The following is a 16859-nucleotide window of genomic DNA, read 5'->3' as shown; positions in this document are numbered from 1 at the left end:
CTTTGCCTTAATCGGAACTACGCTGATTTTCGTTTAAACATCTTCTGAAACGGTGCGTCTGCTGCAGATGCGTTCGCTCCTCTGCTACAGGGGACCGTCAGCCATTTCGAAAACGACCAATAAAACCTTGTTTCTTTTTCCGGCGCCGTTCACGGCACACTCTGCACCATTGATCGGGAAATGCATTCAACGCAGCTGTCCTCGGGCGCCCCAGCGTCTCTCCCGTTCTTGTCCAGTCCCTGCGGCCCCGGCCTCAAAATGCACGCAGCTCACAACTGTCACTCCTGGCAGACACCAGCGAACCACCTAGCGAACTTCAATACGAATTCTCTCACGACCCACCCATAAATTTTCGCGTCACCCTGAAATAGCTCCGTGACAGCTCCTCACCTTGCAAGATGACAAACGCATTCCACGTCTTTGTTTCTATAATGTCCTCTTTTTGTCAGGACGGCGCGTAGCACGCTGTCACGTGACCAGAATGGACATCGTTTCCGAGTTTCGACGACGCGTTGCTGTTTCCTAACGCGGTGGCCGACGTATAGGCACAGCTTTGTGGAGTGCGACATCTGGCGAGGGATTGCTGCAGTTTAGGTGTGTGCGCAAGGCTAACAGACTGTATATCCGCGTCTCGATGTGTTACTTTGTGTTCTTGGGAGTTTTGAGGCGAGAGTGTACGTGTTCTGTAATGGTGTTTTTCAATTTTTTTATACACTCTTAAAAATGAACTTCACCTCATAGCACGCTCCTAGCCAACCATTATCTCGAATGATATCGTTATCTGCCCTGATTTGTTGAAAACGTGGGGCGTACGCCATTTCTGTGACACTTATGCTGTTCATAATTGTCACAGAAAAGGCGTACGCCCAGTGTTTTCAACAAATCAGGGCAGATAACGATATCATTCGAGATAATGGTTGGCTAGGAGCGTGCTATGCGGTGAAGTTCATTTTTAAGAGTGTATAAAGTTGACTTTTGTGAGGAAAGACTTCAGTGCGTTAACGCTGACCGTTGGAAAGATAGTTCCGGAATGGCCGTTTGCTCCTCAGATGGAGCTTTGCCTCTCACATAGAGCTAACGCTTGCTCGGATTCAAGCATATATGCCTGAGTTTGCTACCAGATGAACGCCAGAGGAGCTCTTTCCTTCCCCCATAATGCATAAATACCTTCATTCTCTGCACACCCTATATCCTCCTGTACTCTGGCAGAACGTACCCTGCGTCCAGCTTCGTTGTTGTGCAAATTCATCAGCTTCCTTCCTTGCTGAAAAGATGCTCTACCGGGCGTTATTTCCCTCTCCCGGACGTCAACGAATCCCTCGGCGAAACGGTAGCCGTAAGCGACGTTGTCCCCGCAGCCACCCCAGATCCAGTCTCGCCGAAGGGAGTCCGGTCGGACCTCGGTGGAACATCCACAGCTGCTGAGCTGCCCATCTCTGCAGGCCCTGGACACGGCGTGCACCACGCCGGCAGCAGCAACGGCATGAGCGAAGGCGGTTTCTCTGCTGGCTGAAAAAAAAAAAGAAAAAAAAAAGAGTGGTGCAGAAGGTCGAGAGGTTGAGTTCATTATGGCGGGATTAACAAGATTATGTGCGAACATTAGCAGATGGAACAAGTACCTGGGATGTACGGTGTGTTATGGGTCAGTGCTCGCAACGGTGGGGACGAGATTATTAAGAGTCCTTAATTGAACGTTTGCGGCAGGAGTACGAGGGTGGTTTGGGAAGAGTCTCGGGGTGGTTGATGAGATTGTAAGCTCTCTGGGTGGTGGGAAGATTAATATAAAGTGTGTATGAAGCATTGAGCAATGCCTTACATGTGTGGGAAAGAGAAGGCCAGGAGGCAATATGGTATTGTCTGAAGCTGCCTGGACGTTGGTAACCTCGATAAGGACTTATATGGTCTGTGCTCTCGTAGGGCAGCCGGTGGTGTTCCCAGTTACTGTACACACGAACGGCTTCAAAGACAGTTCGACCCAAATCATGTTGAACTTGCGTCGATGTAAACGCGCAACGTTTTACGGAGAGAGGTCATGCGCCTTTGGAAACCAATGACTTACGTCACCATCAACCGTCCATTTCTTGTGTACATCGCGTGCCTTTCCAAAAATAGTAGCTACCTATATTCCCCCTCACACACAAACAAACATAAGTACTCTTTCACTTTCACATGTAATTGACTTAGAACAGCCGGCTCCTTACACTTTTAAAAATGAACTTCACCGCATAGCACGCTCCTAGCCAACCATCATCTCGAACGATATCGTTATCTGCCCTGATTTGTTGAGAACGGGAGGTGTACGCCTTTTTTTGTGACACTTATGCTGTTCATAATTGTCACAGAAAAGGTGTATGCCTCCCGATTTCAACAAATCAGGGCGTACAACGATATCATTCGAGGTTATGGTTGGCTATGAGCGTGCTATGCGGTGTAGTTCATTTCTAAGAGCGTAGGTTGTTGGTGCCAACGTTTTCATATTTCTCGCATTGTATCAAACGTTAGGACGTTTGATAAAAATGTTAGCACTCTGGTATCATAAGAATACATTTTTACTCGTTAGTTCAATGTGTCTTGCAATGTGCACGTCATGATATTACCCATCAAAACCACAATGTCACCTCTTTAATATACAAAAAAAAAAAAAAGGCAAGGGCTAGGTTGTTCATGTGCACACAGAACTCAGCCAACTAAAGCCACTCAGGATTGCGAGGACGCTGCCAAGGATATTTCTCTTCTTCTTTTTTGCTTTCGTACGAAAACAGAACACTGACACGCAGGTCACCGCGCGGGCAAATAATTGTCCTCTCTTTGCGACCGGGCTTTCAGTCTGTCGAGCGGTGCATATACAGCGAAGTGTATGAAAAAGAAATGAGCTTTATCCAGGAGGGCTTCGCAGTGATTGATCGCGGGTGATCCATCAGAAGACGCCCCTCCGTGATGATTGGCCTCCACGCGCACCTTTCACGATTACAAAAGATTCCACGACACCTTGGCCGTGAGTGTCAAAAGATCACTCGTCCCCTTCGCGGTTCAAAGCAATCGCAGACATATACAAAACGTTGGAGGAAGCGGGGAAATATATATATAACAAACGGTTCGGGTTTCGAAATAAAATTCGAGAGAGTGACCCTGAAAAGGTGTTCAGTTGTGCGTGATGTCGTGCGTAACAATGGGACACTGACAGTGACAGTCTTGTTCGTGAAAGTGTTCAACAGGTGTGAGAGGGTGTTTCTTATATGTCTTGGGGAGGGGGGGGGGAGGAGGCATGGAGTGCCAAAGCAAAACACAGCCGTCAAGGTATTGGTAGTAAAAAAACAAGAAAACATGGGGATGTTGGCTGATCAACGAGGATGCCAGCTGCTCCATACACTCTAAGAAAAAAGGGAGTAAAATGAGGACACTCTAAATCTTTTCACACCTTTAAAGGTGTAACAACGTGCATGGCGCACGCCTTTTTATGTGTAATTTTGGTAACATCATAATGGAGCACGGTTTCGCACAAATTTTCTTTACTCGAATGTTGTCTGTCCTCCAAAAATTCAGTCTTGCAACATCTCAACATTGTTCAACAGTATTGTAGACACTTGCGCGTGCTCGATTATCGATAGCGATGCATATATGCATTAGCTCGTACCTACGATATCCAAGACATAATGAAAGCAAGATTTGCACTGACACTTGATCTTTAGTAATCCTTTCCAAATTTTGTAAAATATCATCCTGGAGATGCAATGCTAGGCAACCGGGTTGAATGTTCATAGCGCACACCTTTAAAGGTGTGAAAAAGTTTACAGTGGAGTAATTGCAGCTTCTGGTCCTCTAGACTGCAAATATACTCCCCTTTTTAGTGCCCTACTCCCTACGTTTACTCCCCAGAACTACAAATTGTCACTGAACTTCGCGAAAGGTCTTCCAAATGCAATAGTCTACGTAAATATTGCTCTTGGTCAATTTGATGGCATAAGGCTGTATAACTCAGCCAACTTATAAATTTTCCACCCCTCACGGAGTAAGAAACAGCGCTTCTTTCTTCGCAGATTGTTCCCTATGTATGTCGCAATATTTTATACAACTCGATATATCGCCGTTGACGGTTTGATTCGAAGTATTTTCATGCCTGCACGCGAATTATGTACCTGGGTCTCTTAGGACAGAGCGTGAAATGCATTCTCCGCTGTGTGACGTTCATTTACTTCCGTGCATTTACTCCCGAAAGGCCTTTTTTTTTTTTTTTCTTGACAATGAGTTTAGTCCCCGAAAGGAGTAAAAGTACTCCTTTTTTTTTTTCTTAGAGTGTAGCACTTAAAGATTACGAAGCAAAAATAAGTGTAGACAGAAATGAAAAATGTATGTAGGAATGTATGTAGAGACAATCTGACTGCCAAAAGTCTGACAAAAATGTGACTTGTGGAAGAGGGAACCCACACTCTTAGAAATGAACTTCACCACATAGCACGCTCCTAGCCAACCATCACCCCGAATGACAACGTCCTCGCCCCTAATTTGCTGAAAACGGGAGGAGGAGCCTATTTTGTGCCATTATGCACGGCACAAAATAGGCTCCTCCTCCCGTTTTCAGCAAATTAGGGGCGAGGACGTTGTCATTCGGGGTGATGGTTGGCTAGGAGCGTGCTATGTGGTGAAGTTCATTTTTAAGAGTGCAGGGTCAGAAGAATACGAAGATTCGAAATAGTTCACTGAAGACTGACCAAACGCCGGGAACGCACATGTTTATGTTGTTAAATTTTAATTCGTCGTGTACGCCGTGTGTATTTTTATCGCTTTTATAAATAGTACACTGGCCCGCTTTGAGAAACGATATCAATGGGTCCAGAGCAATCCACCTACGGGGTGAGGGCCAAGCTCCCAAATAGGAGGTTCACTACATGTTCTATTGACTCCATGTGGACTCTGTGGAACTACGGAACAGTCTCGTTTGTGTGCGTAAGGGGGAATATATGTGTTTGTAGAAAAAAAGGAGGTAAATTTTAGCGTGCGCTACGGCGGCTTGCTATTCCCAGCAAAGAGAGAAGAAAAAAAAGAAAAAAGAAGAACCAAACACGTAGAGAGAGGGGGCAGTCTAATAACGTCTCGGAATTTCGAAATTGCACTCTTTTTGATAACAAAGGATATACAATGCGAACTTTTTACCGGCATCTTTTTTTTTTTTTCCTTTCTGTGTTTTTGGCGAAGATAGATACGAAAATTATCTGCGGACAGTGCGTAAAGGGTTCTGCGAAAAAGGAAACATCAAAATTACATGCGGGTTTTATGCCACATTTTCTTCTTTCTGTTCTCCTTTTTGTTCAAGCGCCCAGCGAGCGACAGAAAATTCCACAGCTGCGTATATACGACGGACGTGTTATAACTGCTGATCTTTTTTGTGTGTGTGCTTTTCTTTTTGTGTGTGTGTGTGTGTGCGGCGTTTCGCCAGGTTGCGTCGAAAGAAAAGTACTGTGTTTTTCAGATTGAAATGTCTCGCAGTGGCTACAAGACGTCACAAAGAAAAGGAAAAAAAAAAAGACGTCGAAAAACGGGGAGCCAAGAATTTTGAACTTCATTTTGACGATGGAAATATATCAAATTTTGTGAAACAATGTTCACCAGAGCGTATGAAAACATTTAAAAACAGGCATGCCGTACATTTTTTTTTTAACCATACAAAACAAGAGCGAACCATTCTCTCTTTTTTAATAAACGTATCCCTCACCCCTTCTTCGTTTTAAATGATGAGAAAGGTCAGCATCCCCTCTCACCGCCCCTATAATAGACGGCACACATCTTTTTTGGCCGCTATGCAGGTTTCTTCACCCGAAACTTCTCGACATAAATTGGAAGTTTAAAACTGGCGCTTGCGAACGGCGCCAAAATATCGAGCTGGCCAATTCGATTATGTTTCTCCAGCTTAAACCAATTTCGACATCTGACGCGATCCCTCCAACTATGCACCACGCGTCAGTCACTTACGAGATGCTGCTATAGGATCCTAAAATGAATTCCCCATCGAAGGCCTGAATAGCTGATAGCATGGAACTCTTTGGGACGAAATACTTTCTACGAATTCGCATTGTAATGAAATTCATGCAAAAATACGGTGCTGCTTTTAATGTTCGATTTGGCGTGGTATCGCACGTTACTTATCAATTCGAGTGTTACAGGGTATAAAGTGCAAGAAGAAGTTACTGGTCAATATATCGCGCGAGACCACACGTAAAACATACGGGACACATTTGTGTACAGGATTTTTCGTGCAAGTTGTACTGTTACGTAAAACGTCTTGCGGGTGGACCTATCCATGCATGCATGTTGCAGAAGATGCAGAAGGGGAAGCTTGAGGAAGAGGAAGTGCTTATGTGATTTTGCTCTATTTTGTGGGGCTGTATAGTCACCGAGTCAAAAGGAAATTTTGTTTTATCCGTCTCTGTATACGTGCGTGGGTACGTTTGGAAGATGAGGCATCATGAACACGAGAACACGTTAAAGGAGCATTTAAGTGGTACCTAACATGGCCAAAAACTGCTGTCATCTTGTAAAGCAGTATGTGAAAAGCATTCCCACAAAATATTTCTGTCCAAAGTTGTTTGACCACGGTGCAATTAATTTGGAAAATCGCTGCCGCGGTGACAGGTTGGAGCGCTCCAACTGCAGACCACACCCACTCTACTGTGACGTTGGTGGTAGAGAGCCCCTCATTCGTTCGTAGGGAAAACCGTCTGCTACGAACATTGGGAGCTGTTTCTTGTTGACTTCTATTCTTTATATGATTTATATCACGTTTTCTAAAAAAACAAAGCATATATGCAGCCTGAGAAAATAAGATTACGATCACAAGAGTAATATATCCGTGGCTTCTGTGCAATCTCAGAATTCACAGTAGCAGAAAGCAAGCGATGGCGGAGGTATTGTGGCGCCACCTGTTAGCCACTGAACCAACTGCGCGGTGAAAACGGTCGGACAGGCTGCACACTGTCGGGAAGCACGGGGTTTTCGCTGTACAAGCGCAGTTAATTTCGGGCTGCACCACTCGTTCTTGCAGTGGTGTCTGCGGTCCCAAAAAATCGCGGTTGTGTCGTGGACAGCTTTCAAACCCTCCGTTTCGGACAGCACGTAGCCAGAGAACTCATGGCGTCTCCGAAGCGGTAGCAGACGCTCCGGCCTGCGCGATGTTGCTCACCTCGATCATGTGATCCCAGGTCCAATGAGGAGCGTCCTTACCACTTGCGTCACATAGTGACACGCGTGGTGGCGCTCATCACGTGCCTATCGTGAAGGCGAAGGAGGGTGTTTCGCGCACGGGAGGTTCGGGGAGCTATTGGCATCCCAATTCCGCTACGGTTGCACTAATTGTGGGAAAACTGTTTTCGGCCGGCTAACATTCCATACTGACCAAAAACAGAAACAAAGTTGTGGGCCTCTAGACTGCTCCTTTAAGTTCACTTAGAGCAGAGATGAAAAAGAAAAGAAGAAGCAGAAGAGGAAGAAGAAAATAAAAAAGAAACAGAACGCAACCTGAAGTAATTCTCTCGCAACATCCTGTACCAAGAAGTACGTATCTCTCCCAATTCAACTCTGGGTTGTCAACCTCTGTCATCCCCCACATTTCTAAGCTACAGCACACGTATACGGTAGCTTTCGTCAGTAATATATCCCTGTGCCTGTTTTAATAAAAGAAACCCGACACCGATCTCTTTCCTGTATTTGTCGGCCCACAAGGACGACATTATTTTTACGACTCTTTTACTCGACTTTACGACATACAGTCCCTTTAATCTCCGAACGCGATCTATACCCAAGGGGAAAAAAAAAAAGCCACACAAGAGGGAGCTCCGATTCCCCGGAGTGTATTATTCTTATTATATTTCCTATAAACCTCTTCTTGGAACAAAGATAGTATTCTTTGCGGCTTCGCCCCGGACTTGCATACCCGCGTGGGAGTCGTTGATGGTGGAGAGGGTGTTCTATTTGGAGTTATAAGGGAGGTTATATACGTAGCGGATTAAGTGCCTCCCCTTCTCATTGGCTGATGGGCCATAAGAAGAACCAATCCCCGTGGTTAATTGCCGTGACGAAAATGAGGTACACGTGCTCGAGGCCATGACTAGTCCAGCGGAAGAGGTTCGTTAGGGTCGGTTTGCTGCTTCGCTGAACTTTGCTGCCGTCAGCTGTTTTTAAGAGAATATGCACCGTGGGTGGGCTATTCGAAGGGTTCATTAAGTAAACTCGTGTAATGTTATAGTCGTGGGTTGTAGCTCCCTCGTGAAAAAGAGAAGGGCCCACAGTGAATGGGTGTTTAATGCGGTAGCGTCGGCGAAGTCTCCGACTTCCGATGTGGAGGACGTTGGTCCGGTAGTCTCTGGACATTGGTAGTCTGAGAGGTTCCCAAGGAGACGGAGTGCGTGAATTTTTTTTTAAGAGTAGCAAGCCAATTATTGGCTGACCTCTCCTAACACTTAGAAAGGAGTGTTAGTTTCTGGACTGTGGGTCTCGCTATAATCATTCTATCAAGTCAGTCAGTCAACTGACCATCCGATCAGCATCAACCAGAAGCAGCCCATGAGCAGCTAGCATCGAAGGAACCATTGAGAAAGACACTCACGTATGTTTAGGACGGGTCCAAAGACGCTGGAATCAGCTACCGTGGAGCAGTTCCACCGGCGATGCTTGAACTGGTGCTGGCATTCCTGGATACCCATATTGGCCCCGTTCCCGACGTGAGCCATGTGGTCCTCGTAGAGGTAACAAAGCTTTGTTTGCCCACGAGAAAGTCCCTTCAGGCGACCGCATAGAAGCTGCGTCCCCAGGACGTACATTTGGGGGTTTTGTAGCACATCCACGCTCTGCATGCCCATGTACCTGCGAAAAAACGAAAAAAAAAAAGAGTATAAGCGCTAGAAAAAAAAATGTATGTGTTACAATTAGGCCTTCTTGCAGGGCTGATTAAATGATGCCGCTAACGTGTAGGCAGCAGCCTGCACAGGAACCTTGCATCCCACTGATGCACTTTTCCACTGATGCAAAATCACCTGGCAGGCGCACGAGATGTACGCTGCTTCCCACCGCGACTTTCCAATCTGTAAACAGCTTATGGTCACAATTGCTTCGTGGCGCGTGCACGCAAAGGAAGCTTCAATAGAGACACAGTGACTGTGCAGCGTTTAACAAAAACAAAATGAATAAATAAATAAACCCTATTCTATCACCGCAGTAGGCTGTTGTACTCTGCAAGGTCATTTAGTACGTATTCGTGGATTGCAGCCGAAATGCTGGAAGCGGTTGAAGCACGCCACAATTCCGCCTCTGCCACTCCTGGGTCATTTGCGAGTATTACGGACAAGCACGCTATTCCCAGCAAAGGCAACGAGGGTCAATCGGAAGACAGCTTTGGAAACGGGCTGCCAACAAATAATACAAAACTATCGACCTCAACGCCCCCTGCACTCTCTTGTGGTTATTATGTCTACGGTGAATTTGGCGTGTTGCCGCGGCAGACCTAATGGGCACTGACAACCGACGCATTCGACAAAGAAACGAACATTTGTCAAATATGCTCTGCACCAACAAACTCAAACAAGCAAACTTCGAAACAGGTGATGATTTACAGTTTGGCCCTTTATTGGTCTGTTTGCTTTTCGATCTGACAGGTGCACGAAATCCTGGGCGAGCTCCACAAGCAGAAACTACAATCTGGGAGTCTGTTCTGTTTTACGCCGATCGGAGCCAGAAGGCGCACATCAAACGCAACATTTAGCAATGTTTTCTTTTAGAATCTCGAGAATCTCTTGAGAGAATCAGATGCCTCGGGTCAGGAGTCGCCGGTACGCATTTCGCCGATACGTTGGAGATAAAGGCCTCAACAGGTCGGCGGTCAACCCGAGTCTCCTGCTTCAACCTATGCGCTCACCAGATTGTTGGATTTTCTGTTTTTCGAGTCCCAAAACGATCTGTGTTCAACTCAACATGCAATGAGAGCTTGACCATCCCATTTCCCCGTCCGCACTTCCCTTCTGTATACTATACACATAGTTTCGTAACATCCAATTAAAGCGACTCACGCGCAATCTCGTGAAGGGGAACCACACACAATCCCAGTTGTCCTTCCCGATCTCTTATCACAGCTCCGCGGAGCAAAGCGCCGATGAAACGCCTATGGCCTTTAAAAAGCACAATCGGAACGTCCAGTATCACAATCATCTTCTTTTCGCGCCGACAAAGCGTAGGCCTAAGGCGTATACGGTTAAGTCGGCATCTTGCTTCCTCCGCCCCAAGTCCCGTCTCGTTATTAAGAAGGCGGTCACAGTCCCGGACATGATCGCAATCGGGACGCAGTGATTTGTTTAAACACGTACCCCGAGCTAGGCCTACCTGCGGACCGTGGAAGCCCCCGAGGAGCATGGTCGAAGGTCAGGCTACCTTCTAATTGATCAACGGGGCGAGAAAAATGCTCGGGAAGCGACACGTCGTCCTGTGGGATGTGTTGGCCCGACGAGGAATGAGAGAGGAGGTGGTAAAGAATGCAGAAAAAAATAATATAAGAGGAGGAAAATTAGTGAACGGAGCGAGACAGCTCGACTATAGGTGGGATGCAGGATTCCTGAATACGTGATTTCTTTCGTCTTCCTTCTTACTATGGAAAGTTCCGTAGTGGGTTGTGCCTTTCGAGCTCATTGCGTCGTATATTACGAGCTTGGTCAGTTTAATAAACTACACGGAGAATACACGGCGACCTCTGTCCTCAGCGTGTTGCCGTGTTCCCTACAAAAACTGCAGAGAACGAAGTACCTTAGAATACCGGCGTGGGCAATTAGGCTGAGAGTGCTTCTGGAGCATGGACTGGGATTTGACATCCTGGCATCTGCCTACATTGTGGTGACTTAACGTCCCTCAGTATCCATCTGGACTATCCTTCCTTCCTGATGTCCTTTCTTTGTCCGTCTATGTCGCACTGCCTTCAACTCATGTGTTCTCGCTTGCATCTTGGTGTGAACATGACATAAAAAGTTAGTTGTGCAGAGTGGTAGAAGACAAGTGTAGTAGACCAGCAGCGCAGATGATCCAGTTGCATGGCCTATGTAATTCGATCGATTTATGTTTATCGCTTGGGGGTGTTAGAAACAACACATACCGAAGTGATGATGCAATGATGGTCCACAGGACGGCATGCACCCCGGGATAGCTAAGGCCGATCATTCGCGTTCTATCATCCCCTGTCCTTGTACCCTTTCGTAAGGAACATCGAGCATACATGATACCACCTGTGGCATGTCATAGTGTAGTATTATTGGGCACATTCCGATCTGTTGGAGTAATGGGACGGGTGCCTTCCGTCTTAGGCGCAGCACCCAAGTGTCAATCAGCTGAGCCTCCTCCTCCTTGGCGCCTGGCCTCAACTCGTCCTTATGGCCTGGTCACGCTTTCGATAAAGTGACTGACCCCACGGACGCGGCGTAAAAGGAAAAGCGTCTGAGCCTTCCAGCGCCGAGGATAGTCATAGGAAGCGAGGCGCGGTGGAAGATATAGTTGCACCCGGTAGAAACCCGGTATAGATAGTTTGTGCAACTTTATGGGAGGTCCTGGGGAACTGCTGAGAAGGGCTGGGTGTGTTGTCTTTGTCCATAATTCGTAATAACTCTGAGCTTCGCGTTTTGCGACAGCTAAAAAAAAAAATGACGTGCCCTTGCCGAAAACCATATTGGTACAAAAATGTGATACGATCAGGCCACATATGTTCCGACAATGCGAGAGCGCCAACAGAATTGATGGTGGGCATTATAATCAGCGTTCTCGAAGCACTTCCCTTTCTTATTTCGTGTTAGGGCCGCGAAGCAACTGTGGCTATGAGCGACGCACAGACGAAGGACAGGTGTAGAAAGGATAGGAGGAAGAAGTGGGGCACGGGGGGGGGGGGGTTAGGATACTTCCTGGGGCCGACTGCAAGGGAAACTGTGCCGACATTCGTCTCGAAAATCTGCAGGAAAGCCCAGGGAAAACGTCAGACACCACTGCCGCTGGTAGGATTCGAACCTACCACCTCCCAGACTTCAGCCCGACCTTCCTTGGATACCGCTAAGGAGCCGATGATTTTTCCCAATTGGCCATGCTGCTGGTGAACAACCAATGAGAAATGTTGCAGACGCTCGATGGATTTCTTCATTGTAATTGACGATGTATCGCGTTATTACTCTGTTATGAAACCGCGGTACAGTGAACCCTCGTTATTATGACCATGGTCGTTCCCGAAAATTTTGGTCATAATGCGGAATTGTCATATTAACGGGGGGATTTGTAGAGGTTTCACTGCATTGTTCGCCAGGAGTATATATGGTCGTAAAGCGCGTATGTCAGATTATCGGATGTCATATTAACGAGGCTTCACTGTATATTTGTTTCAACACTATAGTGCGACAAAATAGCTCCGCATACTATAACCATACCCACCATGCACTGAAGTTCATATAGTATATTAGGATCGAGGAGGTTTCCAACTGATACATAGTCGGCCAAGCCATTCTGTCCTCCCGCTGCGCCCTCTACAGTGCGGTCCTACACACAATATACGACCCATGTTACTCCGCGGTGACTATACGCATATTATTTTTTTTAGAAAATAAGCCCCGTTTCTTTTGATTCCAATTGGCGTCTCAGACGACAAAAACACACTCCACCTATGCTCAAGCATCCTTACGCACCCCGAAGTACGTCGCCCCCCTAACAAGGCAGGCTCTCCCAAACACGGCATTCAATATTGCTCGAATTTGAGGGTGTGCGCATGCTTTATTATTTGTGTCTGTCGAATGGAATGTCCCATTCTCTGCGTTGTCGAGTCCTTTCGCGGAGAACGGCTTCACTTGTGCACTCCACTTTCTGAATACCACTAGATGGGTCTCGGAGGGCCGTTGAACGAATTTAATTGGGGCTTGTTAGTCGAGACATTTGAGAGGCTGTGGAACCCCTTGGGGAGCTGCAGTGCTCTCGAGATCGTGATTAGTTCGAGTGCAGTGCGCCTCTTGAGCGTCCGTGACCTCATGGTCGTTCTTCGTTTCTGATCCGTTCTTGTCAAGGGATGCTGACGATATAGTTTGTGAAGCAAATATGCAATTGGATCAGGATGGCCCCCTGGCAGCAGCGTTGCAAGGGACTACAGGATTGTTCGAACAAGACAAAAGATACGAGTTGATAGGATCCCATATTTCAGCGAGGAAGCATAAAACGTAGAAGTGTAAAAAGTGCCGTGAGCGAAAGAAAATTTCAAGAAAGGGGGGGATTTATTGGCAGAAAAAAAAGGAAAAGGAAAGGTCAGTCATGCAGCACGCCGGCTTGCTATTCCCTAAACAAACAGAAAATAAATAAATAGCAAAAAAAAAAGCTACCCGGCTCACAGCGAGCCAGGAGGCCCGTAACACGCAGAAAGCAGAGCACCGCCTCTGTGACACTCCACTGGTTAGTTCGCTGCACGGGGCCAAGGGGTGTTGTGAGGGAAAACGCCCGTGCACCCAAGCTCAAGAAAGGAACTGTTAGTCGGTGACAGTGAATCATTGACAACCGAGTGCTACATATAGAGGACAAGAAACTGTGCGAATATATGTCTGGCTGCGTCTTGTCCTCAATGTGTGTTCGCACGTAGTGTTCGAAGGGACACGCGTACTTTAGCTGATTTTGAATTTTTACGCCCAACAACGTTGAGACGACTGAGTCTTGTCCACAGATAGGGACGGTCAACCCCCTTTTCGCGGTGGGCGATGAAGGAGACGTGTAAATATTATTGGCTGTCCAGCAGGTACTTAGTTGGTGAGAGATACTCGTATGGAAGTCCTATACTGGTACATCACCACCCGAATACCGCCAAGCCTGACCTGGAGAAAATATAATTGCAGACAGCGCCGCGTATGGACAGTCGCACAAGGCAATGAAACAGCAGGGGGTTCGCAGGGTGCATATGCGTCACCGAGGTTCGTCGCACAAATGCAACAGACCATAACCATAAGTGAACTCCTGACTCTTAATCAGCTGGGCTCTCGCTCCCTCCTCTATCTGGCCTCTCTCTATCAAAATTGATTGGTCCATGGACAAAAGCTCTTCTTACCGTTTTTTGGACACAATAGGACTTCGATCCTTACAGTGAATTGGCTCATTATTTTCATTCCTCACATCACCACCAGCAATGAAGCGCCCCATTCACCGTCATTAAATTAAGCTGTTGTTGTTGTTGTTGTTGTTGTTGTTGAATCTTCCGGTTAAGACACGTGCACTATAAGAAGTGTACGTGCACCAGCTACACGGACGTATAACGTCCAGCGTAAGACTTTTTTCAGATTGAACCATCACTGTGGCGAACACCTATTCCCTCAAACGCACATATTTGCTCTTTCGTTGTATTGTCAGTGTCGCGACCCCGAATCCGTGTCGACTGTTCGTCCCACGCCCCAAAGTCAAATACACGATGCAAGGGTAATTCTTCTGCCGGAATACGTCATCCTATACAACCCTGTCATACAGAAAGGATGCGTAGTGTATAGGCTTGACGTTGTTGAAGGTGCTTTCTGCTTCGGACAGCGGGCATTGCGGGTCCACACAAAAGTTTACGCGCGTAGGTAGCCGCGTAAGACATGTCGTCTGTGTGTGCGCGCTTTCTGTTTGAACTCAGCCAGGCAGAAGTAATGGAAGTGCTTGAGTAGCGTCGTGTAAATCCATTGAACAAGCAGACGGCACATGTGGGCCCCATGACTTCGTCTGCGAGTTTCTGTGTAAACAGCTACGAAGCCGCCTTAGAAGCTGGCTCGGATGAATGAGCAAGTTATTCATCGCGATATATGACTGTGGGAAGACAACGCTGAGTTGATTGCAGAAGGAGCCAAGATTGCATTCAATGACGGTTCGGCGCCGGGTTTACGGGTTACAAAGTGAACGGGATGATTGTATAAGCTAGGTACATAGTGAAGGCCTTCATGAAAGACTTGCGCGCATGAGTTCCAGTTGATTCGGCCTCTCTGTGGAATTGTTAGAGGTAATATTGGGGGCGCTGTGTATGCAAGCGGAAATGGGATGAACTGTCCATCTATATTACCATGTTGTGCTGCGTTCCTGCAACATGACAATGCATTTTTGTAAGTGGATGCACCACATTAACTCAGAGTGCAAACGTTTGACTCAATCCCGCAATATAATCTCCATCATGCCTTGTGGCACATGTTAACACAAGCAAGCTAGCTAACGACTACTTGCATATTATACTGGGCAATCATGGACGCATATATTCCCACATGGAGTGGGCCAAACAGCGATGGTACGCAGTTCTCCCCACAAGGCGGAACCATGTTCGTTTTCTAGACTTCGAACTAGGAGCACCACCTCGTGATGACATTAAATGGTGGCATCAACGAAGATAAATAGCGCATCAAGCCCGAGTAAGAACGGTCTTTCTGGGATACCCTTCGTTCTGAAAAGAGGGCAGCACAGACCCCGAACATTCAACCAGAGCAGGCGTCTTTTGAAAGGCGCCGGCGTCGAATGGCATCTCCGGTCCTAATTCCCGTTTTTCCCCTCGGAAGAAGAGCTGACTGCTTTTTTTCTTCCGTCACCATCGTCTGAACAAGCGATGCCTCTTGGGCCGATGCAAATTGGCCAGCAGGTTTCTTCTCAAAAAGCCAGGAAAACCCGAGCTCTTGCAGTAGATTGAGACGGGTTTTTCTGTCCTGACAGACGCAGCCACAAAGGAACGGCATGTCGTGTCGTGAACGGGAAGACAGAATGGATTGGGGGGACTTTTAAGTACTCTTAAGCGGTCCCTCTCCTAGTATGCCGCTGAGGAGGATGTTTTGAGGTTTTGTGTAAAGAGATCTTCTTTCGGTCTCATCTTGTTCGGTTTGAACTTGTTGCTCGCGAGATATCCGTGGGGACTTTTCTGCCAGTTTCAAGTTAAAACCGTGTCTCGTGTTGTGGAAAGGGAAATAAGCCAGCCTTCTCCAGTTATCTAGCTCTTCATGTAACACAACAGGATCGAAATGGAGTACTACATTGTCCAAGCACGTCCCCTCGGGCCGTGGCCCAAGACGAAAAATGGATAATACAGCTATATCCTCAATCTTTAAAGTCGGAAGACGCCGATATATCGAACAGAAATTGTCCTTCTCCTTGGCGTAGAAGAGCCCTGTAGTGGGCCCTGTACAAGAGCAGTATCAGTTCGAAATATCGGCGGCACTGGACCTGAAACCTTTGTTTCAACAAGAACAATAAATGAAGGAGAAGTGATGATGACATAGGGATGTTTCCCCGTGGTAGCCACAGGACCCTACTCCACTTTACAGAGGTTAATATGAGAGGATGAATTATGGTGAAACATGGTGGTATTGTGCAACGAAGGTCTGGAAAACCATAGAAACGATGGACACCAGCACGTCCGTCGTGGGCATATGTGGCTATATAGTCAATGGATGTGGACTAGTTATACAAACGCTAAGCGAGGCCCGCATGCATACCCCAGTGTTTTATACCAACTTCATCACCGCCGTCGTCAGTGACGCGCCAATCGAACAGCCTTTCGCCTTTCGGCGTCCCAGCGAAATCCTCGCGGCAGCAGCGAGCAGAAAAGGCCGGAGTAGTGCATATACTTGAGCCGGCTTCTAGAGATCAAGAGGAGCGGCTTTTCTTTGTTCGGAAGTAGGGGAGGATAGGTGCGTTTACGGTTCACTAAGTTTGCCAACGTCGAAGGTTCCTTGCTTCGTTTTCTTTTGTTATTCTAAATATAGAGAGAAGCGTTGTGTTGCAGCGCCATCTGTGACCCGCGGGGGGCGCCGCCATTTTAATGCGCGTTGTTGCCAACAGCGACATCTTTTCTGCTGGTGCAATGAAGTGTAGCAGCATGC

The 16859-nt window shown here is 47.0% G+C and overlaps 1 protein-coding gene across 4 annotated transcripts in view; it reads right to left on the bottom strand.

The window, feature by feature from the left end:
- Positions 1–16859, bottom strand: part of LOC135387939 (protein Wnt-5b-like) — a 245233-nt gene that overhangs the window by 6013 nt on the left and 222361 nt on the right. For all 4 annotated transcript variants that reach the window (XM_064617169.1, XM_064617171.1, XM_064617170.1 and 1 more), the window contains exons 3-4: positions 8597–8853; positions 1217–1509 (exon numbers count right to left, since the gene is read on the bottom strand). In XM_064617169.1, the coding sequence (XP_064473239.1) occupies positions 1217–1509; positions 8597–8853 (550 nt within the window). The remainder of the gene's footprint in view (positions 1–1216; positions 1510–8596; positions 8854–16859) is intronic.

The sequence above is a fragment of the Ornithodoros turicata genome, chromosome 3, assembly GCF_037126465.1.
Source record: "Ornithodoros turicata isolate Travis chromosome 3, ASM3712646v1, whole genome shotgun sequence".
NCBI lineage: Eukaryota > Metazoa > Arthropoda > Arachnida > Ixodida > Argasidae > Ornithodoros > Ornithodoros turicata.
This window is presented reverse-complemented; position numbering and strand designations above follow the sequence as displayed.